Source organism: Halichoerus grypus, chromosome 13, assembly GCF_964656455.1.
Source record: "Halichoerus grypus chromosome 13, mHalGry1.hap1.1, whole genome shotgun sequence".
NCBI lineage: Eukaryota > Metazoa > Chordata > Mammalia > Carnivora > Phocidae > Halichoerus > Halichoerus grypus.
Window position 1 is genome coordinate 85359928 of NC_135724.1, and position 17947 is coordinate 85377874.

General features: G+C 49.2%; 2 protein-coding genes and 1 long non-coding RNA gene across 3 annotated transcripts in view; 2 read left to right on the top strand and 1 right to left on the bottom strand.

The window, feature by feature from the left end:
* LOC144379938 (uncharacterized) lies at positions 1 to 13403 on the top strand. Its single transcript, XR_013443501.1, has 3 exons — positions 1 to 119; positions 491 to 673; positions 13233 to 13403. It is a non-coding gene; the product is annotated as an uncharacterized LOC144379938 (long non-coding RNA).
* Positions 1 to 17947, top strand: part of DDX54 (DEAD-box helicase 54) — a 424174-nt gene that overhangs the window by 107735 nt on the left and 298492 nt on the right. The gene's annotated exons all lie outside the window — the stretch shown is intronic.
* OAS2 (2'-5'-oligoadenylate synthetase 2) overlaps positions 10568 to 17947 on the bottom strand; it is an 18913-nt gene continuing 11533 nt past the window's right edge. The window contains 6 exon segments of the mRNA XM_036123703.2: positions 10568 to 11758; positions 11760 to 11843; positions 12547 to 12700; positions 13610 to 13848; positions 14895 to 15082; positions 16256 to 16538. Of these exon segments, the coding sequence (XP_035979596.2) occupies positions 11732 to 11758; positions 11760 to 11843; positions 12547 to 12700; positions 13610 to 13848; positions 14895 to 15082; positions 16256 to 16538 (975 nt within the window). The 3' untranslated portion in view covers positions 10568 to 11731.

The following is a 17947-nucleotide window of genomic DNA, read 5'->3' on the forward strand; positions in this document are numbered from 1 at the left end:
GGAAAGAACATGCGAGCACACAGTGCAAAGGTGGCCGCCTGCAAAGCCAGGGAGAGAGACTCCTCAGCAGAACCTGGCCACGCTGGTACCCTCAGCTCAGACTTCTAGCCTCCAGCACGGTGAGAAAATCAATGTCTGTTGTTCGAACCACATAGTCTGTGGTGTTTTGTGATGGCAGCCTGGGCTGACTACTATGATATGGGGATTCTGTCTTTAATTTTTCGGGGAACTGCCATGCTGTTTCCCACAGCAGCTCCACGACATTCCCACCAACGGTGCACGGAGGTTCCGATTTCTCTGCATCCTGAACAGCAATACTTGCTATTTTGTTTTGTTTTAATGGTAGCCATCTTAATGGGTGTTGCAGGTCATTTCCACCCCCCCCCCCCCGGCCCTTCAGTGAGGGCTTACTGTGTGCCCAGCACTGGGCTAAGCGTGTCCCATGCTTGTTGTGATCTAATCCTCACTGTAGCGTTGTCCACATTTACAGATGAGGACACGGCACAAGTCACTAACTTGGTGTGAGCAGCCGGGAAATGCCAGGCACAGGATCATGACGGTTGGTGATGATGACAGCTGGTGGCTACAGAGCATCATCCCTGTGCCAGGCACTGCACTCTACCTTCACAAACACTCCTATGAGCGGTGTGCTATTATTATGCCCATTTTCCAGGTAAGGAAACTGAGGCACAGAAAACTCAAGGGCCCACCCAAGGTCACATGGCCACTAAGCAGGACAGTCCAGATTTCAATCTAGTGTCCTATCCTGCCGTGATAGGAGCACACATAGCTTCAAGCAAGTCTCGCCTACGAAAATCCAAATTCTCCCCAAGTCAACATGAGGGAGGGAGTATCTGCTGCTATAAAAACATCACCATCATAACTCCGCTGGTGTGTATGTGATGCTCTACAGTTTGGAAGAGACTTCCATGGCTCTGTGGGATTAACCCTCATAGCTTCAAGGAAGCGCTGTTTTGTTTTTAAAGATTTTATTTATGAGAGAGAGTGTGCACAAGCAGGGGGGAGGGGCAGAGGGAGAGGGAGAAGCAGGCTTCCCACTGAGCAAGGAGCCCGATGCGGGGCTCGATCCCAGGACCCTGGGACCATGACCTGAGCTGAAGGCAGACACTTAACCGACTGAACCATCCAGGTGCCCCAGGAGACACTGGTTTTGAGTATGAGAGGGACTGTAACTGACGCGAGCTGGCTTCTGGACATCCAGAAGCTGGTACTCTGACTCCAGGTTCCCAAGGAAAGCCCAGGCATTACATGAGATAAACCAAGTTTGAACCTGGCTCCCTCCCTCCTCCTTTTTTTGGTTTAAGTTTTTATTTTAAATTCATTTGAGGCATATGAGAAGTTGGGAAGAATGTAATAAATTCTTGTACACCCTTCACCCAGATTCTTCAAATATTAACATTTTTACCATATTTGCCTTCCCTCCCTCCCTCCCCTTCTCCCCTTCAACTGATTGGATGAGGCCCACCCTCGTTATGGCAGGTAATCTGCTTAATCAGTCTACTGATTTCAATGCTAAATCACATCTAAAAACGCCTTCACAGTAATATCTAGACTGGTGGGTGACCAAACATCTGGGCATCATAGCCTAGCTAAGGGAACACATAAAACTAACCACTCCAGCTAGCAAGGCTCTTTCATCCTTCAGCTTTTCCTTTCTAGACATGTTGATATTTCAGCCTTAGCATGGTCACTTCAAAGTCACAAGATGGCGGCTGAAGCTCCAGAAATCACCAACCTCAGACAACCATGTCCAGAGCAGGAGGGGCAAAAGAAGATAAAAACGGTATTTTCTTTGCTCCTCTCTCTCTTAACAGGAAGACAATCTTCCCAGAATCCCTTATCCAATTTCTCTTGATGTTTAATTGGCCAGACCTGGCTCACATGTCCACCTCTAGACCAACCACCGGCAGGAGGGCACAGGAAGCCAGGACTGGCTTAGACCAATCAAGGCTCATCCCCTGGGACTGGGTGGATGGTTTTGGGAGCAAGGAAGAAGGGTGGAGTGGCTGCTGGGCGGGCAACCAGCATGGTTGGCATGTACAAACGTCAGCATGTACTTGGAGAGTGAATGCATGACCAATGGATTTTGGTAGAGGCAAGGGTCCCACCAAGGAAGACAAGCGTGTAGAGAGCAAGCTTGAGTCTCCTTAGCGGGATCAGTCGTCATGGCTTGCCCAGTGCCCTTGGTGGTTAACAGGCTATTTGGGGGACTCCACCTGGTCAGGGAGACAGGGCAGCCCAGCTGCAGACAAGGAAGTGGCCACCACCAGCTGTTGTCCTCTCTGCTGTGCCAACCTGATTCTGTCCCACTGCCTCCCAGCCTGGGCTCTGGCCAATGCACTGACCTCTGGTCGACCACCTGCTATTCATCTAGAAGCTGAATCTGCAAGGGGAGACCACGGAAGACACATCAGGAGCTTTCCCCAGCACGGAAAAGGGGGTGGAAGGAGAGAGGAGGAGCTTTTGACCCCAAAACTAACAGCCAGAGAGAGAGGTAGTCAAGGATACACTGAAATGGACCGAAAAATCCAATCCTCATTTATAGGACACTTTCCAAGCCTTTTTATATTTATTATCTTGTTTAAATCTCCCCACGGGTTGGGAGGAGACTGACATCATTCTCCTCGTTGCAAAAATGAGGCACCAGGGGCCCACAAAGCCAAAAGGCCAGGGTCAAGGTCACTGTATGAGATTCCTGTGGCTGCTTTAACAAATGACCACAAACTGAGTGGCTACAAGCAACACAGATTTATAACCTTATAGCTCTGGAGGTCAGAAATCCTATAGTCCAGGTGCTGGCAGGTCCACGTTCATTCTGGGGCTTCAAGGGACAATCTTGAACAAGAACTTGTCCATGATGATCCTGGGTGTGGCTGCGGAAAAACCTTGTAGGGGCCACAGGTTTCAACATTCAACATTCAACATTCAGTGGGAAATGGAATCTGGGGTTAGTCTGGAGAAAGAAGGATGGGGCAGAAGTGGGGTGATTCATTGAGGATTTGGTGGACCTGGAGACCCTGTAGACCGGTCCATTGACCCCTTGAACTTGGATGGGAAAAAATGATATCTTTATTCTCGTTAACCTTTAACTGCAATGTAGTATTTCCTTCTGCTACAAACACAGAAAACAAAGCACAACGTAGTATGTAAGCCTGCGGCATCAGGAGAGATCACAGAGCCTTTACATCACATTTGCCTTGGAGCTATCTCAAAAAATACCGCTTTTATTCATCACTACTTTCAAATCGTGATAGCAATTAGACTGGAATCTTCATTTTAACCAACGCCTGATGGCTGGGTTAATCGGTGGGGGGCCCCGGGAGCTGCAGCTAGGGAGTCTGCCAGGCTCTTGGGTGGGATTGGTGACCCCCCGTGGGTGAGGGTCCTCCCCTGGGGCCTGGGTCATTACAGCTGAGAGGGGGTCCCCTGGCCCACGTTGAATGGGGGCTGCAGCCTGGGTTTGAAGCTTAGCTGGGAAGTAGGTTTCTTATCACTCAAGGTAAGTTTTTCATTATCTGTGGCCACTGGAGCCTTTTCTCGGTGCAAGCTGAGATCCACAATGGTTCACTAGCCCCCCAAACCTGGGTTTTCAAGAGTCCATAAAGTTAAGGGGTCAAAAGCTTTAAATTTGGAGGCAGAGCAGCCCGGGGTGAAATCCCACCAGCCCAATTAGCTGCGGGCCCTTGGGCCAGGGAAGTGGGGCTTCACTGGGCTTCAGTTTCCTTATTTGTAAAATGGGAATCATGGTATCCAACCCAGAAGGCAGTTTTTAGGGTGATGAGGCACTTATCTATTTCTTGGCCCAAGGGAAGCGAGTGCTCAGTACATGGTGGCAGGTGCTTATCATGTTCTTTCCCCCGGGGCCAGACAGAGCCGGCAGCAGAGTCCCTTCCCTTCCTGCTCCCTTGGCTCAGACTTTACGCTGCAGCAACAGAGGCATCCGTTCTCCAAGGCTTCTAAATCAAGCTGAGCAGTGAGGCATGCTTTGCCCATTAGCAGGGACATTTTGACTCAGAGCGGCTTTGAAATAGCAGGGCTGGGCAGTGCCCCTAGAATCAGGTTTGCTAATGGAGTTTCTGCCTTGGCACTGGGCCTGTCTGGGCTGTTTATTGCAGGAGACTTGGAGGATGCAAGCAGGGAGGGGGAAGAAGGACTTGGAGCCTTCCGTTGCTTTCAGGAGCCCTACAAAGGCCGGTGGAAGGTACAAGGCTCCCTGGCATCCAGCTGAGTATGAGCACGGAGTTTCCTCCCGCGGGGTCCCAGGTGTGAGCATGAGAATGCCTCCTGCTCAAGACCTGGCAGGGCCCTCCAGCGAGAGAGCAGTTCTGAGCCTCAGGGTCCCCTTCCATCGGATGGAGAGAAAGTATCTATCTTACAGGCAGAAATCAAATGAGATGATGAAGGAAGAACTCCAGGCCAGGCACACAGAACACAAGCATGTTCAGCAGCTTCTGTTCGTTCCTTCCGGGACTGGATGCACAGAGCTGAGCCCAGCTTGGCCAGGCTGAGGGAAGAGTGGGGTGAGAGTGTGGTACAGCGTATTACGCCTGTTCAGTCTGCCTTGGCTCCACCAAACCCACTGGCACTTTGGGACCACCCACCTCCCTCTTCTGTCTTCTGTATGTCCATCCGGCACCCCTAGATCCCCAGCACCTGCTCAGCACCTACTAGTTCTCAGCTACCGACAGGGCCGGCTGCATGGGCCCCTCATTCCGAAGTGTATTTGGTTCGATGCTCTGATGTCATAGTCTTGACAAACTCTTAATGTTTTTTCAACAAGGGGTCTTGCATTTTCATTTTGCGCTGGTCTCTGCAGATGATGGGCTGGTCCTGTCTACACGAACTGTCCTAAGGTGACAATTCCTATGAGTCCAGGCTATCTGCAGCTTTCCACGTACTTAGGATCTTACAGAAGACACGGCCTCAAGATGTAGGAGTTAGTAATGCATTGGAACACAGTGTGAGGCAAGTTAAATGTCCTATCAGCTTGTTTTCATTCTTCTCGTTTCTCAAGATCCCGTCACAATCCAGCCTGTCCTCCTATCCCCATTTATTACGACAGTCTGGGCTCTTGTTTTTAGTGGACTCACTGAAATGGTCTTCTCCCCAGGTTGTGCGTGCATTTATTTATGATTTTCTTATTGTGGTTAAAATATACACGACCTAAGATTTGCCATGTCAGCCCCTGTCAAGTGTAAATTACTCGTAATGACGTGCCCAATGCTCTGCAAACATCACCTCTGTTTGTCTCCAAAACTTTGTCATCGTCCCGGACATAAACTCTGTCCCCATTGAGCAATAACTCTCTGCTCTTCCTTCCTCCCAGCTCCTGGTAGCCTCTTATCTACTTCCTGTCTCTGGATCTTCCTACTCTAGATATTCCATATATGTGAAATCATACAATAGTTGGCCTTTTGTGCCTGGCTTCTTTGACTTAGCAGAATGTTTTCAAGGTCCATCCCTCGATGTAGCAGGGGTCCGGGGTGGAATTGCTGGGTCAGACGGTGATTCTGCATGTAACTTTTTGGAGAATTGCCAAGCTGCTTCCACAGCAGCCGTATGGTGTTACAATCCCCCCAGCAATGCGTGAGGGTCCCAGCTTCTCCACACCTGTCCCAATGCTTGGTCTTCTCCGGCTTTTTAATGATAGGCAGCCTACAGGGTGCCAAGTGGTGGCCTGTTAGGATTCTGATTTGCATTTCCCTAATGATGTGGAGCATCTTTCCCTGTATTTATTAGCCACTTGTAGATCATCAAGTCCTTTGCCCATTTTAAAATCAGGTTTTTGTCTTTTTGTTCTCGAGTTGTTGTTCTTTATGTATTCTGGGTATGAAACCTTTTTTTTTTTTTTTTAAAGATTTTATTTATTTATTTGACACAGAGAGAGAAAGCACAAGTAAGCAGAGAGGCAGGCAGAGAGAGAGGGAGAAGCAGGCTCTCCACTGAGCAGGGAGCCAGATGTGGGGCTCGATCCCAGGACCCAGGGATCATGACCTGAGCTGAAGGCAGCCGCTTAACCGACTGAGCCACCCAGGCGCCCCTGGGTATGAAACCTTAATCAGATAGGATTTGCATATGTTTTCTCCCATTCGATGGGTGGTCTTTTCATTCCCTGGTTGTGTCCTTTGGTGCACAGAAGTTTTTAATCTTAACTGAAGTCCAATTTATCTATTTTTTCTTTGGCCGCCTATGTTTGGGTGTCACACTTAAAAAGCCATTGCTAAATACAAGATCATTCCTGTTTTCTTCTGACAGCTTTATAGTTTTATCTCCTAGAATTTGGGTCTTGGATCAATTCTGAGTTAATTTTTGTATGTGGTAAAGGGTAAGGACCCAGGTTCATTCTCGGCACGTGTGCAACCGGTTTTCTCAGCATCATGTGTCAGAGAGACCAATTTCTCCTCCGTAGAACGGACCATCGAAGTGAGGGGTTATTTCTGGGCTCTCAATTCTATTCTGTTGGCCTATATGTCTATTCTTATGCAGATACCACACTGTTCTGATTACTATAACTGTGTGTCAAGTTTTGAAATCAGGAAACGTGAGTCCTCCAACTTTGTTCTTTTTTTTCAAGATTGTTTTGGCTATTCTGGGTCCCTTAAAATTCCCTGTGAAGTTTAGGATGAGTTTTTTTTCCCATTTCCCATTCTCATTTTCCCATTAAAAAAATACCATGAGGATTTTGATAGAGATAGCTTTAAATCTATGTATGGCCTTGGGTCGTATTATCATCTGAACAATATTAAGCCTCCCAATCCATGAACACTGTTCCATTAATATTTTAGGATCTCCTGCATTAACCTTTTAATAGGGAATTTCTTAAAAGTGAGAAAGGCAACCAAACTCAAAGACTTGAATCCCTGTTGGTCATATTCGAGGTCAAGGGGAAAGACCCCTTTCTTTTTTTTTTTTAAGATTTTATTTATTTATTTATTTGCGGGGAGGGGCAGGAGACAGAGAGAGAACCTCAAGCAGACTCCAGACCAAGAGCCAAGACTGATGCAGGGATCCCACGACCCTGAAATCATGACCTGAGCCAAAATCAAGAGTCGGATGCCCAAATGACTGAGCCACCCAGGCACCCTGCAAGACCCGTTTCTCGCTCGAATATCCAGCATAGAAGGACTTCAGAAATTCCTCAGCGGATTAATTCAGAAGCATCTGCCCAGTGTCCCTAGGCTTGTTTTATTTTTATTTTATTTTTTAAAAAGATTTTATTTATCTATTTGACAGAGAGAGAGACACAGCGAGAGAGGGAACACAAGCAGAGGGAGTGGGAGAGGGAGAAGCAGTCTTCTCCGCTAAGCAGGGAGCCGGATGCAGGGCTCGATCCCAGGACTCTGGGATCATGACCTGAGCCGAAGTCAGACACTTAATGACTGAGCCACTCAGGCACCCCTCTAGGCTTGTTTTGGAGCCATTGGTTTTCTTTACGACCTTCTCTGTTCCTAATGAGTAGTTAATGAACAGTATGTGGAAATAACAGATTGCTTAAATATGCCTTATTGTCTGGATCATGGTTCCAAATGAACCTCCCTCTCCCCCTAACACGTTCCAGGGGCTTTAAGCATACCTAATTGCTTCTTAGGACTTTCTCGCTTCCCCAGCTCCCGCGTATGTAATTCTCTCGGTGACCACAAGATGGCAGCAAAGAGCAAAGGCTGCGGGAGTGGAGGGAAAGATAGGAGGGGAAGGAAGGCGAAAAAGGGGTGAGGGTGTGAGCCCGACAGACTCAGCTCCGTGCGGATGGCACCCCCCGAGTCGCACACCCGGCAGGCCTGCGGTACGGACCGGGAGTGTGAAACTGCCCGGTGCAAGTGGGCTGACACGCTCCAAGTGAGATCACGCAGACAACTGGTAGAAAACCAATGCCTTCCTTTTACACTGGGAATGGCGGGAGCGAGGAGAAATCAGGGATAGCAAGCCGCTCTCCCTCCTCCTCCCTCTCTCTCCCCTCCCTGGTGTGGGAGCCCCCCACATCTGGCGTGGAGGGCAGAGGAGGAAACGGGAGGCGGCCCTCTCCTGCGTGACTTGCGGCATCTAGAGGCCGCCCGCGTTCCCTGACTCGGGACCCTCTGCGTCTCCAAGCCAGCAACAGCCACTCGCGTCCTCCTGTGTCTTCTTCAGCTGAATCTAACTTTGGGTGGGAAAGGCTGTGGGCTTTTAAGGGCTCATGTGATTCGATTGGGCCCACGTGAATACCCAGATTCCTCTCCCCCTCTCAAGACCCTTTACTTATTCCCATCTGCAGAGTCACTTTTGTCAGATCAGATAACACATCAACAGGCTCCAGGGATCAGGTGTGGACATCTCTGAGGGGCTATTGTTCTGTCCTCCACACCCCTTCCGGCTTCCCCAGGCCTCCTGTGGGTTTAGTGGCATTTCCTCTCCCGATGTCTGAGCTCACAGTGGCCCCTCGCTGGCTCCCTCATTTTCCCACTATACCCCCATCACTGTGGCCAAGCCTTGGGGAAGGATTCCTTTTCCTGCCCCCATAACCCTCACTCCATATACACACTTATGGCAACTGAGCCTTTCCCCTTCTCCTGGTGATGACTTCCTGCTCCTTCAACTGGAGCCTTGTCCTTAGAACACAAGAGCTTCTCCCTTGCAATTCCCAGCCTGGTCCCCCAGTGAAGGGAAAGGGCAGAGAAAGGCCTTGGATTCTGCGCATTTCTGAGGAACTCCATCAGAGGTGTGCGTGCCTGGCACGTGGGTGCTCAGATGGAACCCTCTCGGTTGGGTTGGGTTACTGAGTCCTCACATTCTGCTCCCTGTGCTTCCCTCCAGGTCTCTACCCTATTCTGGGCAGCCCCAGGCTAGCTCTCCCAGGTCTACACCCCACTCTGGGCAGCCCCAGGAAAGACAGAGAGTGAGTTTTCTTCATCTTTTCCTTGTGTGAGATTCGTCCCAGGATGTCAAGAAACAGAACCAGAGTGGTACCATTTTTACCTGCTCTGACTTGACCAAACTTAGCTGGAGAAGCCTCAGTTCAGAGCAGCTGAACCCCTCCAGCAGACAGGCTCCAGGTAATCCTTTTATCCACAAATTCTCCCCATTGGTGGCCTCATTTACGGTCTGCCGCTCAAACTCTTCCCAAACTCTTCCTGGGCCACTGGCCACTTGCCATGTGCAGCCCTGCTTCTAATCATTGCTTACTTCCTTTGGGGTAGGTGGGGGCCTTGTTGCCAGGGTAACTGAGAGTGGACGATGGGCCTGGGATCTTGACCTTTAGCTCTGACTAACAGGACTCTTGCTACATTCTTGGCTCATTTCCCTTTCACACACATTTCCTCTCCTTGCTTTTCACTCTGATGTTCTCCCCTATGAAATGTGTCTGGCCTCCTCATTTTCTCTGGGATTTGCTAACTCAGTTCCTTTTGTTCTTATGGTCATTTTTTTTTTTTTTTTTTGACTTGGCAAAGACACCTAAGGGATGGTGCTCCATACTGCCTCCCACCAGCAGGCACACCATGTCCTCCTCCTGATGCTCTGATCAGACCGCGGGTTTGGGAGGCGATGGTCTGCCCCCTTCTGTCACACAGCTCCCCCTCCCCGCCTCTCGTACTGGTCCCATCCATCCGTAGTCTCTGCCTCATTCATTTCAGCCAAGGTTGCAAAATGGCGACGTTTCTAATTTTCACCCTTTCAACAAATATTAAGTAGAATTCTTTTGTAAAAAAGATGTTTTTTCCTTATTAGTTATAGCTGTATGTTTATCCTGAAATAGTTTGTACAAGAAAGGCTGGGCTTAGTTATATCCTATTCATTGCCGGGACTTGCCGATTTTCTGAAAAAAGCATTGGTGTTCTCGTTCCTTCCAATGATGACCAGTGAGTGGCATGTTCCTTGATCACTGCGGATGCTCTCTTATCTTTGCTCTTAATGAACTTAAATGTCTGCCGAATGCTGAGAAGACATTGGCAGGAAAGGACCAGGATGGTTCCTTCCTTCCTTTGGGACAATCTGAGTCGCTTACTGTATTTATTGTTGCAGGTCTTAATCTACTACATCCGTACCACTGACCATGTGGCTGTACACGGTTGTTCATTTTTATTTAAGGGGTTCAGGTGACGTACCTCTAGGTCTGTCATTAACCCTGTGAGGATGGAGCAGTGTCTTATGGTCTTACGGTCTCCTGTCCATGTCTCTAGTGCAAGCTGGGGCATCTAGAAGGGTCTGGGATCCAGTTGTAGACTGAGTCGATGTGAATGCAGAGTGGTCATTCTTTCTTCAAGGGCTCTTTCTTTTGCCCTTGTTCTGGACAAGAGCTGTGGTGCATTCCAGCAACACCAGCTCACTGGCACGACACCAGCTGGGAGTCCTATGGGTCAATCCCACTCTGACGTTACCTGGAGCCCGTGCAGGCCTCACAGTCAAATGGCAAGGTCCCAGCAAGGCTGCCTCCTCCTCAGATGCTAGCTAGCTGCGAGTGGGGTCCTCAGACTACTTGGACCCCCGCCCCGACTTGGCTACAAATTCAGGGGTTTCCATGGCCCCACTTTAGTTTCAATAACCTGCTGGAATAACTCACAGAACAATGCCATACTTACAATCACCATCTTATTATAAAGGATGTAAATGAACAGGCAGACGAAGAGATACACAGGAGGGGTGGGCTGGAAGAGTCTGGAGTGCAGAAGCCCCTTCCCCATGGAGTTTGGATGCGCCATCTTCACAACACACTGCTCTCTTCACCAACCAGGAAACTTTCCAAGCCTTGCTGTCCAGAGTCTTTATTGGGGTTTCATTACAAAGGCACGATTAATTAAATCACTGGCCATGGGCTTGAACTCAATCTGCAGCCTCCTCTGCTCTTGGGAGGTTGGGGGGATGGGGCTGAAAGTTTCAACCCTCTCATCACATGCCTGGCATCGACGGCATGGCCAATCCCTCCTTTGAAACTCTTACCAAAGGGCCCAAACCTCGTCAGCATAAACTCAGGGATGGTTGGAAGAGGCTCCTTGGGAATGCAAAAGACTCTCCTATGGGGAAATTCCAAGGGCTTCTGAAGTTCTGTGCCAGGAGCCGGGGACAAAGACTAGATATACTCTTTATTCTATGACAGCGGGTGTAGTGGTATATGCAGTGGTAATAAAGTATCTTTCAAGTATCTCTGAAGCTAAAGCCACAGCGTAAAGCCTTGAGATTTGGCAAGAAGACACTCATCATGGGGGGGGAGGGTGGGAAGGTAGGCTCAGGAGGAAAAGACAGTAGGCTATTATGTATGTGAGGCAGCAATTATAAGGCAAGCCTTTGGAGAGTTTAAAAGGCTAAGAAGACGCAGGGGAGACCTTCAACTCAGCAGGTGCAGACTGGGTTTTGTGTGCGGAGGGAAAGAGACAGGAGGTGGGCCAGGCGGAAGAGTGTGAGAGCCAGATCGTGGAATTATAGGAACCCAGGGGCAGGTAGAGGGCTTCCCTTTGGGACTACGGAGAGATCCCTCTGCTAAGGCTTGAAGGAAAAGGAAGGAGCTAATGGGAAAACACACAATGGTTGACAGAACGATGGCGCCGGTGAAGCTGGATGAGAGCGGATGAGTCTGGTAAGGCGGGTCACTTGCCGAGCGAGAGTTCAGCAGGCTGATGCTATGAAGGACTTGGCGTTCTTGATTTCAAGAGGAGTCAAAGAAGCGAGAGGAGGAGTAGAGGAGAGCGGATCTGGTGGTGACAGCGAACTGAATCTTTAAAAAGCAGCTGCCAGATGACTTCTAGAAGTCTCTTCTAGCGTTACCGTTCCAGGGTCCTACGACTTCTGAATGAGAACATCTCATTGACAATAGGGTGCATCCCCATACCACAACTGCCCGGTGTCTGCACTGTCTGGAGAGAAAGAAATAGATGTGCCAGAATAAGACGTATCCTAAGCAGTTAAAACCACTGGTTAAAAGAGTCAGAGAAAAAGAAGAAGGAAGGGTGTCTGAGAGGGTTCGTATTACCAGGGACAACTTTTGGGTACTGGTTACAGTGCAGATCTGGGGAACTAAAGCACACTCTAGGGTTGGGCGGTTCTTCTGAAGCTGGGTTCTCACCCGGGGGCGATTTTGCTCTCGACAGGACATGAGGACATGTTTCGAGACATTTTTAATGGTCCCAACTGGGACAACTAAAGAAGGTGCAGCCAGAAAGGGCTGGTGATGCCCCAGGGGACATTTGGTAATGTCTGCAGACATTTCTTGTGGCCACAGTGGTGGGACCAGGGATGCCGCTCAGCACCCGACGCTGCCCAGGACAACCCCCAGCCCAAAGAACGAGACAACCTATATGCCAACAGTTCATAGAGCTGTTGCATGAGTCCTGGGTCACCTGCCTTAGGATTGCTTGTAACGGGAAGGAAAAAACAAAAAAACAAAACAAAACAAAAAAACCCACGCCTGTTTTGTTTTGTTTTGTTCTCAGCTCCTGAGTTGGGCTATCTGTCATTTGTGGCGGAATGAATTCCAAGTTGCTACAGCGGGAGAAGCTCTTTGATGTAAGCATGTCACAGGGGCATCTCCAGAGGACACTTCCTTTAGATTATTCTTACTGGCACTTTCCACGATTGTACAGGATATCCAGTCCCATCTTTGAAGCAGAAAGAGGACAACCATTCAGTAGCTTCTTTTGCTAGGAGGTGCCAACACCATCGGTCCCCTCCACCCACGTCACCGGTGGGGTCAGCTGGGTCCAAGATCACGGGCCTAAAGGAGAGTCAGAAGCATTACATGCTTTTTAAAACCAGTGGCCTCAGAATCGGGGGCCCCATTCCACTCTTAGCGCCAAAACAACATGTCCTGTGTTTTAGATGCCGGTAATTCAAACGTACTGATAGAGCGCAAAGTGATTTCCTAGAATTCAATTATAGTTGCCAATAGTATTTTGAAAGCTGCTCATTATTATACACAGGACGGCATAAGAGAAACATCTCCCTCCTGTTAGGTCGACTGAAATATGCTGCATAATTTAATCAACTGTAATGTCACGTCGGCCACGCCCATGGTAGCCAGCCAACCCATGGTATCTTGTTCTCTCTTTCTTCTCCTCTATTCTTTCTCAAAGCTTTTTCCTTTCCTCTCTTTCCTTTTCTTTTGTTTCCCTTGTTCTTCTGTTCTGCCGGGAGCACTGAATGGACACGCTAAGATTCCCTGCTATTCGTGAAGGATAGTGGTTTTGCGGGATGTGGGTCCGAAAGGGTGGATAAAATCTGATCTAATAAATCTAATTCTCCTGTAGGACGAATCGGCCATGAAGGAATGATGGTGTTATGACACACTTCCGACTTCCACACCTCTAAGACCTGATAACGAATTCACGCTTTTCCTTCCAACCTACGAAGATGGAAGCAACCCAGGGACCTGTATCTTGGTCCTTCCTTCTCTATTCCTCCTGGATGACATTCTCTCCTGCCCCCCACCACCCACCCCCCCGGATTTCCTCCCCGGAGACTATGGGAGGTTCTGCTGGTTGGCACCTTTCCACCCCCACCCACCGCCGTCCTCAGTTTCTCGTGGGGAATAATGAATCACGACCCCAGGGAGGAGAATCCAGGTCGCTGGAATAGCATTGGAGGGAATCAGGTTAAGAAAAGGGGGTGGCAGGATTTGGGGCACCTGGTTCTCTGGATCTGGGTCAGTAGGAAGTTCCTCATAGTCTCATCCTCAAAGTTGTAATTGACCGTCCAGAAGACACAAAGCTGCTGATATTTTGTGATCAACTCCAGGACCGTATGGAAACCTTCCGCGGTGTCGAAATTCTCTGCTCCACTCCCCTGCTCCCAGGAATAGATGGTGAGCAGCTCCAAGGCATACTTTGGGGGCAGAGACCCTTTTCTCTTCAGTTTCCTTTCACACTGAGGGGAGAGGGGAACATCAGACAGTGCTGGTGAAGGCAGGGAGGTGCAGTGAGCTAGGAGAGTACAGCCGAGACCACACATTAATGGCCGCTGGGGCCACAGCGGGGCAACTGAGGCACGAGACACGGTGCTGATGGGACTGGGCTGCTGGAGGTCTGAGCAGGTGCTTCCTTAGCAGCGTGCAGATTTCTGGGTTGGGCTACGGCCATATAGGACTCCTTAGAGTTATACTACAGCGACCGCTTACAAAACACCCACCGTGTGCTGACTGTGGGGCCAGACATTTTACGTGTCATTCCTAATCCTCCGACAACCCCACCAAGCAGGCATAGATCGGCGTTTCTGATGAGGACATGAGGCTTGAGGAGGGGAAGTGACTCGCTCAAGGTCACACGGGAGCCCTGAGCCCTCTGAGCACCCTGGGGCTGGGGGTACGGCCATTTCTCTGAGTTTCTGGGTTGGAAACCACAGAGCTCAGGGAGCTGTACACAGGAAGGAGACATCCCAGGAAAGAGCTAATGCTGTGCTGGATGTCTGCTGCACGGAGATACTCAGAAGGTCCCCCGTGTGCGAGACAGTGACGGAAGCAAAGGGAGGCTAAGCGTTACAGAAACTGCAGCCCCTGGTCCTGCGTGTAGCTGCAACCTGTCTTCCAAGGATGGCATCTGTGTGTGCTAAGCATGGGCACTGAGCTGGGGTGGGGGGTAAGCCGTGCCGGTGACCTGTAGGCATGTACATTCCCGATTTCACCTGCCCTTGGTAGGCAGAATAACTTGGATTCCTGCCGAATTCTCTGGGGGTCAGAGCAAAGGCAAAATAAGCAGCTTTGACGGGAGGGGGTGCTCTATAGCTCACCCCAACTTCACGGGTTTGGTGACGGGGACTCCACAGAGATATGCCGGATTAGTGGACAGAGTCCCGAAAGTGGCTCAGGCCCCAGCACGGCAGAGTGTGGGCACACGGAACACTTGATGGGAACCGGTTCCATGGTCACAGAGCACGATAAAAACAATTCCAGACAGCTGGAATGAGCACTGTCATACCTGTTTGTACCAGTGTTTCACCAGACGAATTAAATCCTTCAGTTTGGTGGGCCGGGAGACAACGAAGTTACACTGCAGTTCTGTGAAACAGGTGGAAAATTCTCCCCCCTCGGCGTCTGAGGATTTGTACAGATTGATGAGCTCAGCGTAGACCTTGGGGCTGGGTGGGGAGCCAGAATTCAGTTGACCTGGCATGGGGGAGATATTTAGTTTATGCTTTACTATGCATGAAAGTAACCGTTTTCAAACATTTTTGACCAATATAATTTAATTCTGGGAAATGACTTGGAATTCTATTGGTATATTTGAATGATCGATGTCTAAGATACTGGGAGTAATGAGATATTTGGAAAAACTATATGGGCTATATGAGTAAGGGTGCTATTATTAAAGTATTATCTAGATTTGTACTGTCCGATATGGTAGCCACCAAACAATGTGGTTATCTGCATTCAAATTAACTAAAGGGAAATAAAATGAAAAATTTAGTTCCTCAGTCCCACTAGCCACATTTCAAGCTCTCATTAGATATAGAACATTCCTATTATCACAGAAAGACCTTTTAGATAGTACTGATCGGGAGTTTGCTAATTATGGACGGTAGGCCAAATCTGGCCCACTTCTTGTTTTTGTAAATAAAGTTTTATTGGAACACTGCCATGCTCCTTTGTTAATGTATTGTCTATGGCTGCTTTCAGGTTACAATGGCAGAGTCGAGTAGTTGTGACAGAAACTGTATGGTCCTCAAAGCTGAAAATACTTGCTACCTTGTCTTTAAAAAAAAAAAAATTAGCTGACCTCCAATTTATACTGTTATTTCCTCTCTAGAGACACTAAGAACCATTCAGAGGGAAGGTATCAGAGTCTTCTTGATTCTGATTTGAAAATTGCCTGAAATAGTCTTGGTTTCTTTTAATATAACATTATGTATCTGTCATTCATGAACCGAATTTCCAAAGCAGATTGCAGACACCCAGATTTCCTGTCTTTGCCTCAGAATTCTTCCCAGTCTGTTCTTTCATTTCCTTCACTAACACTTGTGGCATTTTATCTATAAATGTGTACAGAACTCCTGTGGACCCCATTCTTTGATAGGTATTGTGAGTGATACTGCAGGAATATAGGAAGATAAGGAATATGGTCCTGGCCATCCTCGGGATCCTTAAGTGAGAAAGGAGAATGAACATGTCCACAGGTGTAAGGGATTGCTGCCATTACTCGTGCCACCTGCTGGGGTCACTAGACCCATGAGCCATTACTAGGTCCCATGGCTTTCCCTCCACCCGCCTTGCCCCATCGCCCCATCGCCCCAGAACCCGGCTTCCTCCTCTAGAAGTGAAGGTCTGGGGGGGGGGTCTCACCTAGCGCATTAAATGCAGGCAGCACATCAAAGTTCACACTTTCGTTGAGCACTTTGGATTTCAGAGAGAAGCTCAGCACCCTGGGAGCCTTCCATTTTGAAATCTCAAACTTCACTGCAAACTCTTTCTCCCGCTGACAGGCTTCTAGCTGTTTATGGATTTCCTTGATGATACAGCATCTTTCGGTTTTTTGGGAGGCGTAGCTTTTAAGCGAGTCTGGGAAGACGATGAGGTCAGCATCGGACCCAGTCTTCAGAGCTGTGCCTTTGCCCGTCGACCCTCCCTAGTGAAGAAAGCAAGCGGAGATACAGCATTTTCTAGATCCCGAGCCCCGAGCCCTCACGGGCTGGCACCAGTGGGCTCATTAATGAGGTTGCCAAGGTTAGGGCTCCAGGTTAGGGTCCAGTTAGGGCTGAGTCCAAAGCAGAGCGTTCAATTTTTCACACAAATAGTTTGGTTCAAAAGGTTTTCTCATGCCCTTTGATGTGCTTATTAACACACAAACAACTGATGGCTCGTTACCAATTACCCACTTCTCACATCAACTTCCTCAAGATTTCTCCCAAAGAGCATTTAGCTTTGTTTGAATTCCTGTGATCTGAGAGAAATCAAACTGGATGGAATCATTGCGTTGAAAGGTCCTCCTCTGTCCCCTGAGTCATCTGTTTCCTCTTACAAGCTGGGGATCGTGGGATGAATATTCATGATTTAGGTACAGGGCTCTGCAAACTTTCTGTAGGGGGTGGGGTAGTAAGTGTGGGCTATGTATGTCCCTGCCACACAGGCTTCTCCACTTCCCCCCCCTTCCTCCCTTCCTCCTCCTCTTCCTCCTTCCCTTTCTGCTCTAACAACTCTATTAGGCACAGCTCCTTAGCTGACAGGCTGCTTTGAGGGCAGGTGGGGGAGAAGCCAGCTTCCCCACAGAGAACGGTCCCAGGGCACCGTGCTGGGGCTTTGCTCTGGGCACCAACCCTCATACTTGTTGCCCCGGGTGCCCCCAAAAAGCTCACTTGATTTTTATAGAGAACACGTTTGTTTTACCCACGGGTAGTAAATGCCTGGCAGCGGGTTAGGGGCAAGGGGAGGGTGTTCTGTCCCTTGTAAACAGGTGCTCAAACCTGCTTCGTTCATGCGGCTGGTCTGTGAGTGTTGGCCTTCACAGGCCGCTCCATGCCCCCTCCTCACATTCAGGGGACGCCTCCCCTGTCACCCAGCAGACAACCCTTTCCAACTTCAGGAAGACAGAAAGCAATGTCCTATGCGCTGGCGGTTCTCTTCCTATTTTCTTCTGTGATATGCTACCATACCTTTTCTTATTTTTTTACAGTCGGGTTAACGGGGGTCTCAGGAAGGAAGGGAGAAAACAAGCTTTGACAATTCTAACATTGACCATGAACTCAGCCTGTGACCATGAGCTCACTCCAATGACCCTCAGTGAGACATTTTACTCTACTGGTACTGGTCCCTGGGTCTGTGACAGGGCAGCAGGCACCCAGGTCTGCTGGCGCCGTATGGGTACTTCCCTGCTCCCTCCTCCGGACCATGGGCACCTGGTTATCTGGTCGCTGACCAACAGACGGAGGGAAGCGGGTTAGCCCGTGGCCTTGAGCCATGGACAAGAATGACCCAATCTGCCGAATCTCTAGCTCAGTTGATGGGACTTATCGGGCTGTGGTCATTAAAACAAGAAAG